Here is an 18,728-nt window from a genome sequence, read left to right as displayed (position 1 = left end):
AACAGTTCTGTCTGGTTCTTGAATCTGATTGGCTGTGCAATATTTTGTCAGTAACATCACACAAAGGCTTCTTCACCTTCCACCTTTGTGTATTACTCCACCCACATACAGTCAGCAACAAGCAGAGAGACACTACAGTTTGACAAATATTACTGCTGTTAGACAACATAATGTACCTTTGAGGCTTTTTTAGTCGAGAATGTAGTTGTTTCAAGTTTTAACTTAATCTATTTGTGTTGGGAAAACATGAAGTAATTTTGTGGGATCCAGCAATTTTTTCACAGTGCAATCACAATGGTATAGAAATAGAGTTTTCAAAATCACAATAATCAAGCACTGTTTTCATGATAATGAACATTTGAAACAGTTACACTACCACCAGAAAATTTGCAGTGGTTGACCCAATCGGTAATTGTGACAAAGCTATTTTGTTTGTTGTGTTCCACACTTCTATTTTCTTCAGAAAATTCTAATAAACAAATAAATAAACATTTACTGTATTATTTACTGTTTTATTATTTATCAAAATAAATGTGTTCCACACATTATTATGTGACTTTCAATCGTCGATAAATGCAGAAAATGCATCATGTTTAAACTGATTATTTGTACAGTCCCAATTCGTTCATCCAAAATTCGGTGACATTCTTCAATCTGCAATAAACTCTTATTCTATAAGTGGATTCTGAGATTCCGTCCAATGTTTTCCGCATCACCGAAATCACAGGCCCTTTATATATTGGCTTTGGCATTTACTTGATCCTAATTTCTTAATTTCATTCAATTTCCCCTCCAATCTGACACGTTAAACAAATGGAAAGCAATAAAAGTGGATTCAGGGGAGAATATTGCATTCTCTGAGGTGTTATAATTGTTATGTTGAATCAAATCATAAACGGCGGCTCCCAGTCAAATCTGATTACGCCAAACAGATCTAATCTGGGTCTCTTTCCACTTCTTAGTGGAATTGACTGTGCCAAAACAAATTGAGCGTGAGTGCATAAAGAGAGCTGGATAATGAAGTGACAGCTAGTACGCGACAAATCTACTGCATCAGTTATGATTTGGCTATAGCTTTTCATATCTCGCCGCATTAGCAACTTGCCAAATCATACGCAATAAAGGGATAAAAATAACAATTTTGTACTCATTTAATCACCCTTCACTTTTTCCAAACCACTTTTAACATTTTTATTTAGTCATTTAGCACTGACTATTAATCTTAAATGTAACTGGAAAACAATCTAAAGACACAACTGGAGTGATGCTAAGATCATTTAAGAAATCTTTTGCATGAAAATTAATTTTATTATAATGAAAATCTATAAACAATTCAATAAAATACAAAAAAGATGTTTGTGTGATCTGTTGTGTGTTGTCTTAGACCCAACTCATGGCCGAGAATTAGGTTTAGTCTCCACTTCCCTTTCTAATCTGCAATTGCCTCTCTGGTTCTACCGCTCACTGTATTACAAAAAAAAAAATAAAATAAAATTGTTGCTCTTATAGTTGTGTAAATTATTTTCTTGTCCTCATTTGTAAGTCGCTTTGGATAAAAGCGTCTGCTAAATGACTAAATGTAAATTCATTCATTCATTCATTCATTTTCTTGTCGGCTTACTCCCTTTATTAATCCAGGGTCGCCCCAGCGGAATGAACCGCCAACTTATCCAGCAAGTTTTTACACAGCGATGCCCTTCCAGCCGCAACCCATCTCTGGGAAACTAAATGTAAATGTAAATATAAAACAGAGTGTGTGTGTGTGTGTGTGTGGATGAGTGTGTATGGGTGTTTCCCAGTACTGGGTTGCAGCTGGAAGGAAATGTGGTGCTTTAAACATTTGCTGAAATAGTTGGCAGTTCATTCCGCTGTGATGACCTCTCAAATAGACACTAAGCCCAAGGAAAATGAATGGATGAAAATGATAAGTACGTTTAAATTTCTGAGAGTGTGTCCTGGCTTTATCTTTTTGAATCCAAATAAATATATTTTTACCAATGTTGAAAACTGCTAACCCCTGGCATCCATAATACCCCCCCCCCCCCGCCCCCAATGGCTACCTGTTTCCAGCTTTCTTTAAATATCTTCTTTTGTGCACAACAGATAAAAAATAAATACCTCATAAACATTTGAAACCACTTGAGTGAATGAGTAAATTTACATTTCTGGCTGAACTACAGGATCTTTAACTGGAGTACATGAATAAGATCTCTTCAGAAATTACGACACACAGTATGAACAGCTTGTAAAGTCTTGCAAATATGACTCACATTTGACCATGACCATGTAGACATCTATGGTGCAGATGGGCGGCTGAGGCAAACGCTCGCCTTTCTCCAGGATGTCTGGAATCTCCCGTGTGGGAATCCCGTCGTAAGGCTTTCCTCCAAATGTCATCAGCTCCCAGATAGTCACTCCTGAGTCAAACACATGAGCAATATTCAAAGCTCACTGATTGTTCTGACAGACAGTTGAGGTCAACATTATTAGCCCTCCTGTGATTCCACCCCCCCCCCCCCTCACACACACACACACAAAGCAAAGATTTTTTCACAGTATTTCCTATAATATTTTTTCTTCTAAAGAAAGGCTTATTTGTTTTATTTCGGCCAGAATAAAAGCAGTTTTAATTTAAAAAAAAAATCATTTTAAGGTATTATTAAAATAATATACTATTAGCCCCCTTAAGCAATATTTTATTTTGATTGTCTTCAGAACAAACCACGATTTGTACAATAACTTGCTTAATTACCCTAACTTGCCTTATAAACCTAGTTAAGCTGAATACTAGTGTCTTGAAAATATGTAGTAAAATATTATGTACTGTCATCATGGCAAAAATAAAATACATTTCCCATTAGAAATTAATTATTAAAATTCTCATGTTTAGAAATGTGTTAAAAAAAATCTTCTTTTCTGTTAAACAGAAATTAAGGTAAAATATGCAGGGGGCCAATAATTTAGGAGGGCGAATAATCCCAACTTCCAAGATTTTATGTAAAAGCTACAATTAATGTGTTCATTTACTTTAGATTTAAAGGGGTCATGATTTAAGAAATCAATAAACAAACCATCCCATGACTTTCAGAACTTGTCTGTGTCCAAAAGCTTTTTACTGAATCAAAGAGGCAAAACAGCTTGTTTTGAATTTCGCTTCAGTATGACATCATAGTTCATCTAAAGACCGCCTCTGCAGAAGATTGACAGCTGCTTCCACATCACTCCCTCCTTTGCCCCGCTGATTTGTTCACCCACTATTATTTAAGCAAGTGCAAAGACTTCTTGATTTAAAAATCTTTCTAAAATCATTTGCAATAAATAAATAAAATAAAATAAATAAGCAAAAAAAAAAATTAATAAAATAAAAATCAATAAAAATGATTTAATACATAAATAAATAAATAAATAAATATAAAATAAATTAATAAAAAATAAAAATATAACAAAATTAAATTAAAACAAATAAATAAATCTATACAAATAAAATAAACAAAAATAAATAAAAATAAACAAATACAAAAAATGTAATAAATAAATACATATAAAATAAAATAACAAAAAAAATTAACAAAAACAAATAAATGAATGAATGAATTAATAAATAAAATAAAAATAAACAAATATAATATACAAATAAAAATAAATAAATAAATATATTTATTTTCCTTCCTTACTAGCTATGTAACAACATACTTCATTTAGTAAAACTCACCGTAGCTCCATACATCACTCTGGTGTGTAAACTTCCTATAGTGAATACACTCCAGAGCCATCCACTTGATGGGCATCTAAGACCAAAATAAATAAATAAATAAATAAATATGTTTTATATTAAATTATGCAAAGAACAATTGCAACAAAGCAAATCAGAGCATTTTTTAACAACAAACGAAGCCTACAATAATGTGAAAAACACTTTAATTTGGAACAAGGTTGAATAACAAAAATGTTCATCATTAACCCTTTAACTGCCTGGTTGACCTTTTGTTTATAAATTATTATTAAAGAAAGATTGCTAATCAAAATAGAAATCATTTTCTATTTTTTATGATTGTCATTATTTTATCAACCAATTAATCACACAATATATATAACAATTGACTTATATAACCAACATAAACATTGACTTCCATAGTATTTGTTTGTCCTGCTATGGGTGTCATTGATTACAGATTGCTAACATTCTTCAAAAAATCTTATTTTGCGCTCAATAAAAAAAAGAAAAGAAAATAGAAATGTATAAAGGTTTTGAACCACTTGAGAGTAAAAAAAATATTGAGAATTTTTCTATTCCACTATAATTATATTGCTCATAATAGAGGCAGGAACACAATTTAAGTGCAATTTGTTTTCTTAGAGTGCAAGTTAAAGAGTTCCCAATGAGACCCAATGTCAACGTTCACTCACAAGGACTTTTAAATTAAACTTAAAAACTTGAAAACCTGATGCTGCTGATATTTTCCCTCCATAAATCATCTTTATTTCATGATTTACTTTTACCTTGTAGTGAGTTCTGATGTAGCGAATCCAATTAGTCAAATACAGATCATGTTTCAAACACTGACCTTGCCTTCATCCGCACTGTACTCCTTTTCATTGGTTTCCAGCAGTCGAGCGAGTCCAAAATCAGTGATCTTGATGTGGTTTGGAGATTTAACCAGCACATTGCGAGCCGCGAGGTCCCTGTGCACTAGCCGTCTCTCCTCCAGATACATCATACCCTGGCAGAGAACACAAGCTGACATTTCAGCCCATTTCATTCATTCATAAAGCTTTAAAAAATGTTACTAACTTGAACATTTCCTGCAATATGGAGAAAAAAGGTCTCAATCAAATATATGCAGTGTTACATGATACGTGCAAATTGTCACATTGTCAGAAGTCGATAAACAAAGTCAATTATGTTAACATAAATATACTGTGTGGTAAAGATTTTTGGCACAAATTCTCTTGAAGTTTTCTATATGAATATATGAACGAGTAAACATGGTGATGGCAACAATAATGATCGCTAGAATAACCCACATACAGTATATATCAGGAGTTTTCAGTCTCGATCCTCGAGGTCTGGTGTCTTGGAGATTGTAGCTCGAACCCAATCAGACACACCTGGGCTAGCTATAACCAAACTCTAGGTTTTCTTGAAACATCCTTGCATGTGTGTTGAGGCAAGTTGGAGCTAAAATCTGAAGGGCATCGGCAGGACATTGACAGTTTGAGAACCCCTGGTGTATATAAAAATATGTAAATTTTGTAAAAAAAAATGTATTTTTTAAGTTTCTAAATCAAATTACCTCTACAAGTCATTTTAAGTTGTTACATTCAACTTAAAACTGCTTGTATGACCTACAAGTCAAACATGGTTAACATATTTTAATCAGTAAAATGAATATAAAACAAATGTCATAACTTTGCATTTAGGTATACATATTCTAACACACACGGGTTGTAAATGTTGCAAAAACAAACCAATATTGGACTAGATTGAAAGTTATAATATTACAAATAAGCTATAATAATGATGTTTTAATACTGGCTAAAGTCATTTATAGTAATTTAATAATGTTTTGATGTGTTACAATAAAGCACCAATTTTGGATTTTGTTGATGGTAGCATTTTACTTCTCTATTTTCTAAGCCCTTATATCAGTCTTATATAAGGGCTTAAAATATGTACAGACAAGATGTGATGAAATGAAACAAAATGAAATAAATGAAATGAAACAGAACAAAAATAATAAAAATAAATAAAATGTTTTGATGTATGTTACAATAAAGCCTTAATTTTGGATTTTGTTGATGGTAGCATTTTATTAGTCTGTTTTTGTCTAATATTTCTACAAGTCTTATATAAGGTCATAAAATATCTTTGAAATGTACAGAACAAATGGAACGAAACAAAACAAAACGAAACAAAACTAAATTATATTAAACTACAATACGAAACAAAATGAAACATAATAAATTAAATAAAATTAAAATAATTAAATAATAATGATAAATAAATAATAATTAAATAAGTTACAATAAACCCCAATTTTGGATTTTGTTGATGGTAGCATTTTACTTGTTTATTGTTTAAGCCCTTATATCAGTCTCATATAAGGGCTTAAAATAGGTTTAAAATGTACAGGACAGAAAAGATGTGATAAAACAAAACTAAATTGAATAAAATGAAACTAAACTTAATCAAACAAAACAAAATTAATAAAATAAAATAAAATAAAAATAAAATAAAATGTTTTGATGTATGTTACAATAAAGCCCCAATTTTGGAATTTGTTGATGGTAGCATTTAATTTCTCTGTTTTTGCCTAATATTTCTATCAGTCTTATATAAGGTCATAAAATAAGTTTAAAATGTACAGGACAGATGGAACGAAACGAAACGAAATGAAACAACGATATGATACAATACGAAACAAAATGAAACATAATAAATAAAATAAAATAAAATAAAAATGTTTTGATGTAAGTTACAATAAAGTCCCAATTTTGGAATTAGGTTTACTATTTGGTCTATTTGGTCTATTTATATCCGTCTAATATAAGGGCTTAAAATATGTTTAACATGTGCAGAATAGACAAAACAAAAAACTAAATGAAAAAAAAAATAAAACAAAATAAAATAAAAAAATAATAAAATAAAACAAATAAAATAAAATGTAATGAAATAGAATAAAATAAAATAAAAATTAATAAAGCAAAATAAAATGATTAGTTCAAGGAGTTGCTAATAAAACATTTGGATATTTTCATACCTGGAAAAGAAATATGTGATTAAAGATTTTAATATCCTGCAGAAGTAAATAAAGCACAGTGGAGCTTGTAAATGCCCCCATCACATTCCCTCTCATAAAGACCACCACCATACAAATACATCAGGGACTTAAATATAGGTCTGTCAAATTAGATTCCCATCCTAAAGATAGACTGTAAATTAGCAGGACATCTAATCAAAGTTTAATAGCATCGCTTTATTTCTCTTTACCCATGCACACGTCCATTTTCTACAGAAGTTTGTCTATGATTTATGGATTTATGTTAATCTTCAGGTGAAATGCAACTTCATGTCCTGTGCTTCATGAGAGAAAGAAGTAAAATGAAAGACAACATCACGGCAAAAGAGCATCCAAGATGATGTTGAAGTGAAGCAGATGCTTGCACTGAACAAATAATTATAAAAAAATAATTACTACTTTTTACTTAATGTAATTTTCAATTTTCAGCACAATTAAACTATAACAAAAGAAATATCCTTCCAACAATGATTTAATAAAATGGGAAGTGTTGTTATGAAAGAAACTTAATTGCACGTTTTTCCACACATTTAAATGAGCACTAGAAATAATTAATATAATTTCTTTTCATTTATGCACACCTATTTAACAAATCAAATGAATAAACAACAGTACGGTGTAAAAATGGATTATGATTATCAATATTCAAAGAATCTACAAAAATACCTCTAAAAACTTATTCTAACTGACCTGAACTGTATTATCTGAAAAAAAAACATTCACAATTTTTTAAAATTATTTTAATATATGTAATGATTTTTTAGTTTTATTAAGTTTACAAATATACAAACATTTAGAGTCATGATGTAAATGAATCAGAGTTATAGAATAAATTAAATCAAATATTGAAGTGTTTACATTATATTAATCAAAAGAATCACATTTGCTTCTGAAATTTTATAATAATGATAATAATAATAATAATAGTAGTATTAATAATCGTAATATTAATAGTCATCATTTAAAAATAATGATATTAATAATAGTAATAAATAAACAATAAACAATAATATTATTAATAATAAAAACACATAAACAATAAATACTACTACTACTACTAATAATAATTAATAATAATAATAAATAAATAAATAAACAAACAATGAAAAATAAACTGTATTAAAACTGATATTAATATTATTAATAATAACAATAAAAATAGTAATAATAATAATAATAATAATAATAATAATAATAATAATAATAATAATAAATAAGTAAACAACAACAACAACAATAATATTAATAATAATAATAATAATAATAATAATAATAATAATAATAATAATAATGATAATAATAATAATAATAATAATAATAATAATAATAATAATAATAATAATAATAAATGAGTAAACAACAACAACAATAATAATATTAATAATAATAATAATAATAATAATAATAATAATAATAATAATAATAATAATAATAATAATAATAATAATAATAAATAGAAAATTTTTACCTAGTCTATTCTAATTTTAACATTCATTATATCATGCATAATGATGTCAGGACGAGCGACATCCCGACATCTTTTTTTTGTTGATTTCTTATTCAAGATCATTTCTCTTCTGTATTTCCAGCTTGTCGATCTGCCATTAAAACATTTAACCGAATACTTTTATTTATGAATCTGCTTGACAAATAATTGATGATTCTTCAACACGGAATATTCAACATATAATTAAACATCTTGTTACGCAATCATTTGAGGGCCTTTGGAAATCTATAGATCTAAGAAGTTTTTATTTTCATGCCCCATATGAACAAGCTTTTCTTAGGGGGACCTCCGTATTTATGTTTACAATGCTTACGAAGAATTTTATTTATGCAGAAAAAAAAAAATTTAATAAAAAATGACACTAGCAAAACATACAGGCTGTTCTGTTAATGGAAAAGCCTTCTTCATTTCTGCATGCAAAGCATCTTCCAAACCCCTTTACTAATTCATGGCTCTCATGTCATTTGCTGATGTTTTTCCATCTAGAAGACTTCGCTATGTCTAAACTTCAACAGCTGTCTGGGAATTTATGTGGACATACATGAGTCAGACAAGAGGGAAGTCTAAAACACTGTGGTAAAACACATTACATTTTATCTGTGATATGAAGAGAGACGGAACCATCCATCACAATGGCACAGCACACAGACACACACAGACACTGCAGCAGTATTGCTCAGTAACCACACACACTCTTTCTGTCTGAAATACAGTCACGCAGAGCGAAAACACAAAAGAAGAAACACAACATAGAAGATGGAATAGCCAGAAATTCATGCAGGACATAATAGCTTTTTTTGAAAACCTATTTAGCTGTTACTCAATACAAGCAACATAAAGAGCTTTTTATGTCAAGCACATGATAGTGGTGGCACATTTTATTATAGATACCTATACATACAGTACTGTGCAGCGGTGGCTCAGTGGTTAGCACTGTCGCCTCACAGCAAGAAGATCGCTGGTTCGAGTGCCTGCTGGGCCAATCAGCATTTCTGTGTGGAGTTTGCATCTTCTCACTTTGTTGGCGTGGGTTAGGGTTAGGGTTATATATTTCTTTTACAGTTTGTACCGTATGTTTAACAGTAAATTATTGGCAACCACATCTGCCCATCTGTCAGTCTCTATTTCAGAGGTCGCCACAGTGGAATAAATCGCCAACTATAACGGCATAGGTTTTACACAGCAGATGCCCTTCCAGCCGCAACCCAGCACTGGGAAACACCCATACACCCTCATTCACCCACACATTCACATTCATTCATTTACTTTTCGCTTAGTCCCTTTATTAATCTTGGGTCGCCATAGCAGAATGAATCACCCTCTTATGCAGCATATATTTTACACAGCTGATGCCTTCCAGCTGCAACCTCTCATTGGGAAACACCCATACACATTCATTCACGCACATACACTGCAGATAATTTAGCTAACCCAATTCACCTGTCCCGCATGTTTTTGGTTTTGTGTGGGGAAATCGGAAACCGTGTGTCTGGATTCCAATTTCACTTCATGACAGTGTATTTGACTACATGGAAGTGTATGTGACAAATAAAGGCCTTTGATTGATTGATTGATTTGCTGTGTAAAACATATGTTGGAATTGTTGGCGGTTCATTCCACTGTGGCGACCAAAGATAAATAAAGGACTAAGTCGTTGGAAAATGAAATGTAATGAATAATACAGGGCGATGCAGTGGCGCAGGTAGTGCTGTCGCCTCACAGCAAGAAGGTCGCTGGTTTGAGCCTCGGCTGGGTCAGTTGGCATTTCTGTATGGAGTTTGTATGTTCTCCCTGCGTTCGCGTGGGTTTCCTCCGGATGCTCAAGTTTCCCCCACACTCCAAAGACATGCGGTACAGGTGAATTGGGCAGGCAGAATTGTCTGTGGTGTATGTGCCTGTATGTGAATGAGTGTGTATGGATGTTTCCCAGAGATGGGTTGCAGCTGGAAGGGCATCCGCTGCGTAAAACATGTGCTGGATAAGTTGGTGGTTCATTCCGTTTAGCGACCCCAGATTAATAAAAGGGAATCAGTCGAAAAGAAAATGAATGAATGAATAAATGAATAATACAAATATTGCAATGCATATTAAAAATCAATAATAAAGTTTTATAATAATTTATTTGTGGAAATATATTACAAAATGTCTTCATAAAACAGGATCTTTACTTAATATCCTGATTATTTGTGGCATAGAGAAATCGATCATTTTGACTCATTCATTCATTTTCTTGTCGGCTTAGTCCCTTTTTAATCCGGGATCGCCACAGCGGAATGAACCGCCAACTAATCCAGCAAGTTTTTACGGAGCGGATGCCCTTCCAGCCGCAACCCATCTCTGGGAAACATTTACACACACATTCACACACACACACAAACTACGGACAATTTAGCCTACCCAATTCACCTGTACCGCATGTCTTTGGAATGTGGGGGAAACCGGAGCACCCGGAGGAAACCCATGCGAAGGCAGGGAGAACATGCAAACTCCACACAGAAACCCCAACTAAGTCGAGGTTCGAACCAGCGACCTTCTTGCTGTGAGGCGACAGCACTACCAACTGCGCCATTGCCTCACCCTGATCATTTTGACTCATACAATGTATTTCTAGCTGTTCCCACAAACACCCGTGCAACTTAAAACTGGTCCAGGGTCCCATACATCACTGTCTGCAGTTCACTTAACAATGAATAACAATAACCAATAACAAGAGTTTCTAAATCCTACATAATCCCTCTTTAAATGTAAATACAGTATTAAAAACACATACTTTAACTGTCTTCCTTTCCCTATTTAACATCCATGAGCACCCTTGCGTTACTTTAAACTGTTGATTAAGTACTTCTGCTGAGAAAACAAAAACTGTGAATTAGATCTTTATTAAGGCAAAACCTGCTATTGTCAGCAAAAGACATCCAAACATGTCCAAACACAGCATCCAACCCTCTAATCTCGAATCTTCCAATTTGAAGAAAGCTGGATCTACTGGAACTTAGCATTCAAAGGATGAGCTTTGCCGCTGCCGGCCCTTTAATGTTCCCATCCATACAGAAGCTCTCTATCCCAGCAAAGAGAAGGGCTAGGCAGTGAGAAGCAGCCCCTTTGTGCTTTCGCTTTCACTGAAGTCAGATTAAAGCAAGAGCAAACCCCGTCGAAAAGCTACCGGCGTTTAGTATTACAGGCTTCTTGCGGAGCGAGGAGCAGGTCCAAGCGTTGGCGTGACATGCATGTAAGCAGGCCAGCGTCCCTAACCTCTGCGCTCTTGTTTTTACATCTGCGTTACTAGAGGTTAAAGTTTCTCCCAACAAAAGAAGTAGAGGCTCCCGCTGTGCCCTATTACAACAGTTTCTAACCCCTGGCTTGGGAAATAACAAATATTAGACGTGCATGACCACTAGGGCTTAATTAAAAAGCGGAGCGAGAAGGCCGCATCCAGAAAGATGATGGCGGAGGAGTGTTTGAATCAAGTATAACATCGAATAACACATGTTGAAGGATGCATCCCAGGTCAGAGGGCAAGGCTGCTGTGGCGCAGTTATGAAGGTAATAAGACTGAACTTAGATATTCGGTCACAATGGCAGTTCAGAACAGCAGATTTGTATTGTTGATGCATGATGATATGGTACAAAAGTCACTGCTGAGAATTTTCATTTGTTCGTTTATTTTTTGCATTTACATTTACGAACATGTACGCAGTTGACTACCGAGAGTGATGTTTAGATGTTGTTAATAACTTTTCATGTTTATACCTTTCAGATTTCTAAAAATCCTTTCATTGTACTGATCCTAAGTTATATTTAAATTTTCTGAGATAATGAATTTGGGATTTTCATTAGTTGTCATCAAAATCATCAAGATTACAAGAAATAAACAACTGAAATATATTAGTCTGTGTGGAATGAATGTAATTTTATGACCAGTGCCAGTGTATATATATATATATTTATATAACAGGTTATCGCATCTGATTGGCTGATAGCTGTGTGATATTCTGCAATAACAGCACTCTATTACGGTTGCCGTATATTTGTTGTATTTTTGCCTCTCTTATTCTCTGTCAATTTTTTTCAATTCAATTCAATTTAATTCAATTCAATTGCACGACAAATGTTATAAATGTATAGCCAAAGCAGTTATAAATTGTACATAAAAAATAAATAAAAGAACATACATGTAAGAAATAATAAAACAGTAAACAGTAGTAGTAGTAAAAAAAAATGTATAGATATAATAATTAAATAAAATTATAAATAATATATAATATAATCCGATATATTATATTATTATCCAATATATCATATTATTATCCAATATATCATATTATTATTCAATATATCACATTGTCATTCAATATATCCTATTATTATCCAATATATCATATTATTTTTCAATATATCATATTATTATTCAATATATCATATTATTATTCAATATATCACATTGTTATTCAATATATCATATTATTATTCAATATATCATATTATTATTCAACATATCATATTATTATTCAATATATCATATTATTATTCAATATATCACATTGTTATTCAATATATCATATTACTATTCAATATATCATATTATTATTCAATATATCATATTATTATTCAATATATCACATTGTTATTCAATATATCATATTATTATTCAATATATCATATTACTATTCAATATATCATATTATTATTCAATATATCATATTATTATTCAATATATCACATTGTTATTCAATATATCATATTATTATTCAATATATCATATTATTATTCAACATATCATATTATTATTCAATATATCATATTATTATTCAATATATCACATTGTTATTCAATATATCATATTATTATTCAATATATCATATTATTATTCAACATATCATATTATTATTCAACATATCATATTATTATTCAATATATCATATTATTATTCAATATATCACATTGTTATTCAATATATCATATTACTATTCAATATATCATATTATTATTCAATATATCATATTATTATTCAATATATCACATTGTTATTCAATATATCATATTATTATTCAATATATCATATTACTATTCAATATATCATATTATTATTCAATATATCATATTATTATTCAATATATCACATTGTTATTCAATATATCATATTATTATTCAATATATCATATTATTATTCAACATATCATATTATTATTCAATATATCATATTATTATTCAATATATCACATTGTTATTCAATATATCATATTATTATTCAATATATCATATTATTATTCAATATATCATATTATTATTCAATATATCACATTGTTATTCAATATATCAAATAATTATTCAATCTCTCTCTCTCTCTCTCTCTCTCTCTCTCTCTCACACACTTTCTCTCTTTCTCCCAGGCTGTCATTTCTTTTAGTTCTGCCTTCGCAACAGCTGATTGGTCAGGAGGCCAGTCCATCATCATTGGTCGACAAGGCACGGGCATATAAAAATGACGCCAGGAAAATCAGAGGGAGCGCTTTTTCTCTTGATCTCGTTTTTTTTGTGTATTTTGCTGACATGATTTTGTTTTTTGTTGTTTTCGCTAAACTTACGTTTGGGTAAAATTATTTTGTATTGCTTTTGCCCATTTTTGATGCATCAGCTTTTTACAGTGCAATACTCAATACTCACTACTCTTGAGTACTTTTGAAAGGTTTACTTTTTACTCATGCTTTGAGTAGCATTTACAACAGATATTTTTCCTCTACTTGCACTACATTTTTCGGCAAGTAATGGTACTTTTACTTAAGTATGTATTTTCAGTAGTGTTTCCACCACTGGGTTTTAGTAACTATAACTTGGACTTTTTATTGAGTTTGTGATCTCATTTTATCTATAACACTGTAAGCTATAACATCGACTTGCCTTTTACTACAAAGACGCCATTTTCGCATGCAAGTAACATGGTAAGCATGGTCGAGCAATGTTTAAAATAGGTCTCCGGCAGAAACGGTGACATAAACAAATGAATAGCCATACATAATTCAACACTATTGTGTTGGTGGACTAAATGTGCTTGATGGGATATTTTTCTGTGGACTCTTACCTATCAAAATTAACCACAATGTACAGTAATGAATGCATGTGTGTGTTATTACATATCTAAAAAGCGTTTCCTGTACAACCTTACACAAACTCAGCACAAAATTTGGCAAATACATTCTAAGCTTCCCACTGAAAACAACTAGCTGCAATGGCTGCTTAAGGGTTGCAGCTTTAAACTGAAATTTTTTCAGGATTACTTGTGTTCATTTTGGTGTAATCTATTCATTAACATTGACATGTGGAAAAACGGCGCCTCAGAGAGTCCACATCGGGGTGCCGGCTATAGGGTTAATTATTAAACTAAAGGACATTAAAAAAGTTAAGCTTTCCTATGATCTACTGTATCACCTGCATGGGAAAAAGAGATTGATATTCAGACAGTCTTCGGCCCTACACTGCATATCTACACGTACAACAATGTTGTCAGTTTCCTTGATGTGTTACGGAGGAGGAGGATAACAGGACTACACACTGTCTGAAAAGCTGTAGTGCGTGGGCAGCACAGGAGGTTCATCAGACAACATGGTATAATTTGTGATAAATACACAGGAGCAGCTCTCCATCACACACCGGCGGAACAAAGACAATGATGACTAACTGTGTCACGATGCATGAAAAACATGATCTGTCTTTTATTCAGAGACTCAAAAATGCTGGAAGTTTGCAGATTGCTGGCCAAAGCAGATGCGTAAACATCATTTGTTATTTATGGAAACTCAAGATTGAGTCCGCTGCTTGTGTTGTACATGATCAATCTATTTTCCAAGCATCGACCATAAAAGTCCTTATAACCTTCATTCACCATGCATTTCTTTCTCACACACTTTTTAATTGTAGTAATGCTTTATTGTCATGGTAATGTTAACATACTTTCACAATCACTAGCAATCTAGCCTGGGCAGATTGCTGGAGAACTACACATCTGCCGATTTGATGAACTACAACTCCCACCATGCAGCTGACACACACCAGTTCCTGATTGCCCAAGATTACACACACACAACAGGAAGCTCAAAGTTTTTCTGCATGTCCTGACCATTCGCCTGTTACTTCGACAACACTTTGGATTACCTACATGCTCCTGTTTGTTCCTGTTTTGACCGTTGCCTGCTTGACGATTCTTAAAAAACAGCATTTGGATCCTCATTTCCGTTGTACCCTGACTAATTACACATACAATACTGCCAAAGCATTACACATGAAACGAATAATGATATATAATGATAATAAGTGGGTGATATACCAGTGTGAATGTGGATCGTTTTCAATCTAAAACACCATTTTAAAACTAAACCGTATAAGTGTAAACGGGGCCTTAGTACAGGATGAAGCTACAGAAGAGTATAATTTTAAATAGTTAAATTATTAAAACTCTTTTTTTATATATATATTTCAGCAAGACGCTAACGGTCTAATCTGATTCAACAATCTATGCTAAGCTAAAAACCACTAACAAACTTCAAGCCACTATACATTAATTTTTTCTTACTATGGTGGTGGAGGAACTTTGTTATCTTTTTGCTCCTCATAAAAGTCTGTTCCCTGCATGTTTATTACACATCAATTTTCTTATATTTGTCAAATATTGATATCGGATAAGATTCATGCCCCTTATGGTACAAAATCAACTTCTCTCATCACAGGGACAGCAACAACAAAAAATGCAAGTACGTTCTATTGGATTCTTTTCTCCGCATGGTTTCTATACACAGAGGTTGTAATATTTATCAAAGCAATACTTAAGATTCATCCCCATACAGGATAGGATCAACAACTTTTGAGCCATAACAACAACATCTCTCTCCATAGGAACGTATTCAGTGGGATATACTTACAGTATTCATTTATTTGTGCATTTGATTTCTATGATGAAAGGACCTCATAATGTTCTTGTAAATTTAACATATTTTCCAAAATTAAAGTATAGTGCATGCTAATACTACATTTCAGATTCTGATTCGAAATCGAATGCGACATGTCTTGCTCAAAATCACATCAGAGAAAACCCTGAAAATGGACGACGGCTCAATGCTGATCTGTTATGAAAGACTGAAAGAGAGATGTTCGCATAAAACTATTTATAGCCGGCTAAAACACACTTGACTAAATCCCCGGGCAATCCTATGAGACTGAAATCAGATGACTGAATGGAAAAACACATCCGCATAAAAATATTAGTATTATTTCAGCGCTGGAATCAAGATTTCTTCTTTTGCCCACATCTTCAAAAGCAAACATTACTAAATCATTCATGAGCACAGAGTCCCATCAGCGGCAGGCGGCTTGAATTAGCCCAGTTCACTCTAATCTGAGATAAGGACACCTCAGCTCTTTTCACAGTCCACCATCTTGAAATGAATGATCCAATCAGACTTCCAATCCTCTAAATCCAAACTCCATACATCTATTCGTGCAGCGGATACCTTGCAGTAATTGGAGGGTTTCTGAAGCTCTCCGCGTTTCCCAGAGTGATCAGGAGACTCAATGAAAGCACTTATTCAGCTTTAATTTAGCGATTGTTTGAGAGGTAACTGAGAAAAGTTGAATGGATGTATTTAAGAGTGCATGCTTTAAAAAGTGAATTAAAGGACAAGCTTGTGCTTCTTAAGCAATGCATCAAAAATTGTCTGTGGGTAAAAAAATCTAATAAAAAAAAAAAAATGGGACAGCTAATGAACAAAATATTGGATTCAACAAAGGATGTTATTCAGTTTGCTCAGCTAGAAAACATTATAAAATATGGACTCTACACTCACACTCAAGAATAAATATTTGGATTTAGGGCTGCACAATATAGTTTTAGCATCGATATTGTAATGTGCGCATCTTCAATAGTCACATCCAGAGTTGGGTGTAACGCGTTCCACAGCAGCATGTTATTGTATTCTAATTATATTTTTGGGGAACGCAATAATGTAACAAACTAAATTTTACATTTGTGTAATTTAATTACAGTCAGTGTAATTGCGTCGCTTACACTACAAATACAGTTTTTTGAGAAAAAAAATGCTTCTTTTAAATTACGTTTTCCGCTGCAGCGTCAGTTAATAAGCATGAGCTTTTAAATTGCTGGAGAATGCGAGCTGAAATAGTGCTGAAATAGCAGCTGATGAGAGTGGTTGCTGCTTCATGTGGAAATACAGACATTACTTTGACTTTATTGAGTGGAAAGACAAAAATATTGCTGTGAAATTCAAACACAATCTCACTGCAATTCGTAATTTTTTGATTTAGTGGCTAATTCGTATGAATTCTAATTCATACAATTTAGTACGACTTGCTCATCCACCAATGACAGTTGGGTTTAGGGGTGGGGTTAGGTGCCACACCTCCTTTTTTAAATCGTACAATTTCGTACGACTGAAGTTTTTGGACTTCCTTTGTGTTCATCTGGAAACCCACAAAAGAAATCTTAGATGAATGAAAGATAACTCCATTTAGCATCTTAAACTATAAAAGAAGACAATGTCAGTACTATACACTGATATCCATTACTGCGTGAAATAAAACAATACACCTCTTAGTGTGCAGCTATGAAAAATATAAAAAAAAATATTCAATTACAGTGCTGGACAAGATATACTGTAAGAATTAAACGTGATTAGCTAATAGCCTAAATGGATGCAATTACGATGATAACAAGCTCTTTTCTAATATATTTCTAATTTTTGGCATTGTGTTTTTCTGGCAGAGAAACACTGGATGCTGGGAATTATTCAAATGACACCCATCATCTGATGGAGGATATCGCTTTTGATGCCAAGTGAGCTTTGAAAAATGCAAATGAACTCAATCACAGAAACACACTTTATCTATATAGAGAAATATGATGTTAGAACAATCTTCCCAGACAAAATGAATCTGAGCCTGAAGTGACCTACCTGTACAATGGTAAGGGGGGCCAAAGATTCCAATTCATATATGGGCCATTTAAGGCAAAGATTTGGCACTTATGACAAAATGTAATCTGAATGTGAGCCTAATGTTATGTGGAAAATGGTAAATTTAGCCTAAATGACAGAGGACAATTGTGGGCCAGTTGGCAAAATAGTGACATAGTCATTTAAGGGTAATCTGGGTCTAAACCTAAAGTGGCTCACACGTGTAGATCCAAATGTGTCCCAGATATCTTAAGACATATGTGGGCCACTTTAGGCAAATATTTGACGCTGTAAGCTCTGGTTATTGCGGCTGTGAGCCTAATGTGGCCCAGAGAAAATACGGCAAATGTGGCCCAGTCATCTTAAGACATATGTGGGCCACTTTTGGCAAATATTCAGCACAGTAAACTCTGGCTAATGCAGCCGTTAGCCTTCAGTGGTCCAGAAAAGATATGAAAAATG

At 32.6% G+C, this 18,728-nt stretch overlaps 1 protein-coding gene across 1 annotated transcript in view; it reads right to left on the bottom strand.

Moving 5' to 3' along the window:
* The window catches only part of si:ch73-383l1.1, a 262,319-nt gene that overhangs the window by 5,545 nt on the left and 238,046 nt on the right, over nt 1–18,728 (bottom strand). Inside the window, exons 21-23 of the mRNA XM_087236667.2 lie at nt 4,566–4,721; nt 3,713–3,788; nt 2,271–2,417 (exon numbers count right to left, since the gene is read on the bottom strand). Of these exons, the coding sequence (XP_087092793.1) occupies nt 2,271–2,417; nt 3,713–3,788; nt 4,566–4,721 (379 nt within the window). The remainder of the gene's footprint in view (nt 1–2,270; nt 2,418–3,712; nt 3,789–4,565; nt 4,722–18,728) is intronic.

The sequence above is a fragment of the Danio rerio genome, chromosome 1 (genome assembly GCF_052040795.2).
Source record: "Danio rerio strain M-AB ecotype USA chromosome 1, GRCz13ab, whole genome shotgun sequence".
Lineage (NCBI taxonomy): Eukaryota > Metazoa > Chordata > Actinopteri > Cypriniformes > Danionidae > Danio > Danio rerio.
This window is presented reverse-complemented; position numbering and strand designations above follow the sequence as displayed.